The 4,543-nt window shown below is 39.0% G+C and overlaps 1 protein-coding gene across 1 annotated transcript; it reads right to left on the reverse strand.

The window, feature by feature from the left end:
• Positions 1-1,563: 1,563 nt before the first annotated feature.
• LOC111386456 lies at positions 1,564-3,429 on the reverse strand. The gene has a single exon (XM_023010926.1). It carries the CDS (start codon positions 3,427-3,429, stop codon positions 1,564-1,566), a length of 1,866 nt encoding a protein of 621 aa, XP_022866694.1.
• Between the last annotated feature and the right edge of the window lie 1,114 nt (positions 3,430-4,543).

Raw genomic sequence — 4,543 nt, forward strand, 5'->3', positions numbered from 1 at the left:
CACAGAATTGCCAATAACACATTTAGACCTAACATGATTTACCGCCTCAATTGCTAATACCTGCTCCCGTGGGTTCTTTTCTGTGTCTCTCGGTAAGATACCCAGTGGTCTTTTAGCTATTGCAGTTGCAATCTGTCCCACCTGCTGTTCCAAATTCTTGATAGATGCCTGCTGATTCTGAAAGTTAGTTTCAGTCTTTAGTAGAGAATGTATCTATGTCTCTCCCCAACGGCCCCTTGACATAGGCAATATGCAACATATCGAATCAAACAATGAAACACAGTGCACATTGGCTAAATTTTGCTCTAACAATTTTCTCCCCCTCAGATATACATCTCCCCCTCAGTTATACGTTCTCTCATTCTCTCTCCCCCTTTTGTCACAAATGCTGAAGGGAATATATCCAAAGTCAAATAGAGCAATAACATATAAAACTCAAAAATGCAGTTGATAGCATGCATAAGTAATATCAATAAGTCATAAGTCTTCCCACATACTTAGTTAGACCAGAGTGGAGTAAAAAGTTTAAGTGACTCATGTGTGTAAAGTGTCACTAATCCAATGTAAGCAGGTCTCCAAACCTTAATTTTGTGAGAAGGGACATGCTAATCACTGCCAATAAGTATATTCTTCTACTAATGAAAGTCAAACCATGTAGCGTGAAGTAGTAGGACCTATACTTATTCTTTTTCTTACCTCTCCCTTACTATGAGCATTTATCTTTTTCAATCTTTCCATATCTTTTTAGCTCAAAACATTTTCATATTTTTCAAACTTTTTCTCAGCTCATTTACTTTTCATCTTAAGTGCAGGTTCCTTTCCATTAGGCGACTAAAATGACCCCTGTAGCGAGCTTTAGGCCGGGTAACCCAAGTCAGTTGACCATAGGCACCAGGTTTTAAGAAACCCCGCAGGCTTAATTGCCCGAGTCAAATAGGCCCCGAAAAAGAATATTAAGATAATGAGCATAAATTAAAGGGGAAAGATTTTTGGGTTAAGGTCTAAAAAATATGGTCAATTCATGTTCAAAGTCACCCCATCAACATGTGGCAGCCATCCCAAATCTCACACACGCGGTAGAGTCCTACTTAACAAATTCATAGTGTGTGCAGTGCGGATGGTACATGAAGACACTTATACTAATTAAACCAAACAGACCTAACCAAGCAATGGAAACTACTCTACAGCTTATCAACTTAAGCTTAAGCATGATCACAACCACAAATTTCAGATATGCGTTAAGCTGTAGAGATTTCCAAAACAACTATTTTTGTGTTTTTCAATTTTTTAATGTTTTTGTGTTTTTCATTTTTCGAAAAGTGAATGCACACACAAAAAGAAAATAGAAACAAGCACACAAATCAAAACACAAAATATGCATGTACCAAAGCAATCTAATATAAATGCACGTGCACAAAACAAAACAAAAAAAAGCAAATACAAATGATGCACGCAATCAAATATGACAAAAAAAAATGCATCAAGAACACTACCTAATCACGTAGGTATATAAGCACCATGATCTTCGTTCAGATTATGCAGATCACTCTTCTTCACCCAAACCTACTTAGTGGGAGAACGGTTCCCAAACAGGTGTGTCACCAACTTGGTCAAATGATTCACTTGTTCAGTAAGGAATCCAATCTGACCAATAGACACCTGACTTTTATTTCCAGTTATGCGTATCTTCCTATTATTATTCAGGTACTGATGACATCTAGGGCGGATGTGTCCTAACTTACCACAATGAAAACAAGTAGGGACAAACCTCGGACTTGTATTATGAGACTGCTGACGTCTATTCCTCGATCGACGTGTCCTATGCTGTCTGGTAGACCTTTGTCCTAAAAATCCCTCAACATTAGGTATGGAGTTGGACGCATATTTGGGCTGGTCAGAAGCAGGGACAAATGTGGTCTTAGATGTACTAACAGTATCAATTCTCTTACCCTTGTATCCTAGACCTCCCTTATTTCCAGCCGGCTTACCTATTCCTAGCATATTATCTAGCTTTGATGAACTACTAGAAAAGGCAAGAAGTTGAGACTTTGATTGTTCTAAATCGCTCATAAGGTTCACTACCTGAATTTGCAAAGTCTCATTCATGGCATTCAACTCACTGGTTTTCCTAGAGGACCTCTCAAGCTCACTAGTGAGGTTCTTAACCTGAGACTCTAAGGTTTCATTCTTAGACTTAAGCTCACTCAGGACTGTGGAAGACTCACTCACATACGACTCTACCTTAGCTTTTTCAGACTGCAGATTATGAATGGTAGCATTTAAGGTTTTATTCTTACTAAGAATCTTAAGGCTCTCTCGGTACATCTTATCATAGGCCTCTTGAATATCCTTATCACTCACTGACTCATCTTCAGAATCCTCACCACTATCTATGACATCATCTCTCTCACCCTCTTGATCGGATCCATTCTTAGCACTAGTCATGAAGGCAACATATCTTCCATTCTCCTCACACGTGGATTTCTCACTCTGATTGTCTGAGCTAGACTCGTCATCAGTGAGGGTAGTATGCAATGTCTTCTCCCCGACACTCTTAGCACTAGGGCACTCACTCCTAATATGACCGAAACCTCCACATTTATGGCATCTCACAGATTTAGACTTTCTCCTAGATTCACTCGGGCCACCTCTCGGTTTCTCTTCTAGCTTCTTCTTCCTAAACATCTTTCGGAATTTTCTAGCTAGATAGGTCATCTCCTCATCATTGGGTGAGTCAGAATCAGATGATTCAGGTCGGTTACTCCTAGTGGATCTTAAGGCAATGGATTTTTCTTTAACTGGAGTACCTAAGGTAAGCTCATATGCCTGAAGGGATCCTACAAGTTCCTCTACCTTGATAGTGTCTATATCCTTACTTTCTTCTATAGCCGTGACTTTAGGCCTAAAATGTTCAGGTAAGGATCTAAGAATCTTTCTTACTATCTTAGGCTCGGGGATCTTTTCACCTAGGTTGAAGGATGAATTTATTATATCATTAAGGTTTGCATAGAAGACATCAAACTTTTCATCATCTCTCATCCTAATCTCTTCAAACCTAGTGGCTAGCATTTGTAATTTTGAGTTCTTAACTGCCTGAGTTCCCTCATGTGTGGTTTCTAAAATATCCCAAACATCTTTAGCTACCTCACACATGGACACTCGCCTAAATTCTTCTGGGGATATAGCCATGAAAAGGGCATGTAAGGCTTTACTATTCCAATTACAGTTATCAAGTTCAATTTTAGTCCAGTTTTCTATGGGGGTGGGTTTTACTACATTCTTCACTGTGGTACTAGGGGCAATCCAACCATTCACCACACTCAACCAAACCCTATCATCCATAGCTTTCAAGAATGCCCTCATTCTCACTTTCCAATAGGCAAAGTTACTACCATCAAAATAAGGCGGTATATTCAAAGACATACTCATCTAGACTAAGTAAGATCAGGATTCGAATTTAGGCTCTGATACCACTTGACAGTTCTAGGAACGCGCTACTACACTTAGAAAGTTCACTGGAACGCTTTACAAAAATTTGTATCCATTTTTCATGATATTATGCATGGATCAGGTATATCATTGCGAATTCTTCAGAAAAAATTGTGTCTTCCACAATGGAATCTGATAAGTGAGATTTCGAGTAAGTGTTTACATAGTCTTCTTCTGTCCGAAGAAATGATTCATCGAAATAATGAGTCACCATTGATATCGACACATCTGAGATCAATTACCAATTCGATCTTACGTGCGGAATTAATCTAACTAAAGCAACAAGTCACTTTTGTTAGTTATCTAGATGATTAGACATACAATCCAATTTAATCCTATGTTGAATTACCGCATATTATTCTAAATAACTGAAAGTAGTAAAAACAAAATCAACACAAGAATTGTTGACGGAGAAACCCAACACGGGAAAAACTCCGGGCACAAGCCAGTTACCTCCACTAACGATACTTCAGAGATTACAATGATTCGCCAATCAAAGAACCCATCAAGATCCATTGTCATAGCCTGATGATCTACTGCGTAGACTCTCTAGACTCCTGCTAGACTCCTAAGTCCACCTCCTGCAGTCCAATCTGCTGTCTCCTACAGTCTTCTGATCTTGTACTGAATATCCTCACAAGTGGAACGCCAAGAACCTCCTGTTCTTGTGCTTGTAACTGCACCTTGCACCACTCTCTCAATCCACCAAAGAGAGAGTTCCTTCCTTCAATCAGTTGAGGAAGCCAGGTGTTTGTCTTCAAGAATGTTTGATGTTTTCCCAAGAAATGGTTGCCGGATCACAAGAATTGCATAGATAAAATCTTCAATCAATATTGTCTTGGATCTCTTGAAGAAGATGTAGAAGAAGAATATTATCTTGGATCTTCAATTGATTTGCCTTGGATCTCTTCAAGAATGGAGTAGAAGATGTTTTTCAAGAGAGGCACAATGAGCAACCCACCAAAATTCGTGTTAGGGCTTAGGTATTTATATCTAAAGGTGTTTTGGTAGTATGGGCCGAGTAAAATACTTAAAAACACGTACTAGGGTTTTT

Source organism: Olea europaea, unplaced genomic scaffold, assembly GCF_002742605.1.
Source record: "Olea europaea var. sylvestris unplaced genomic scaffold, O_europaea_v1 scaffold3555, whole genome shotgun sequence".
Classification (NCBI taxonomy): Eukaryota; Viridiplantae; Streptophyta; class Magnoliopsida; order Lamiales; family Oleaceae; genus Olea; species Olea europaea.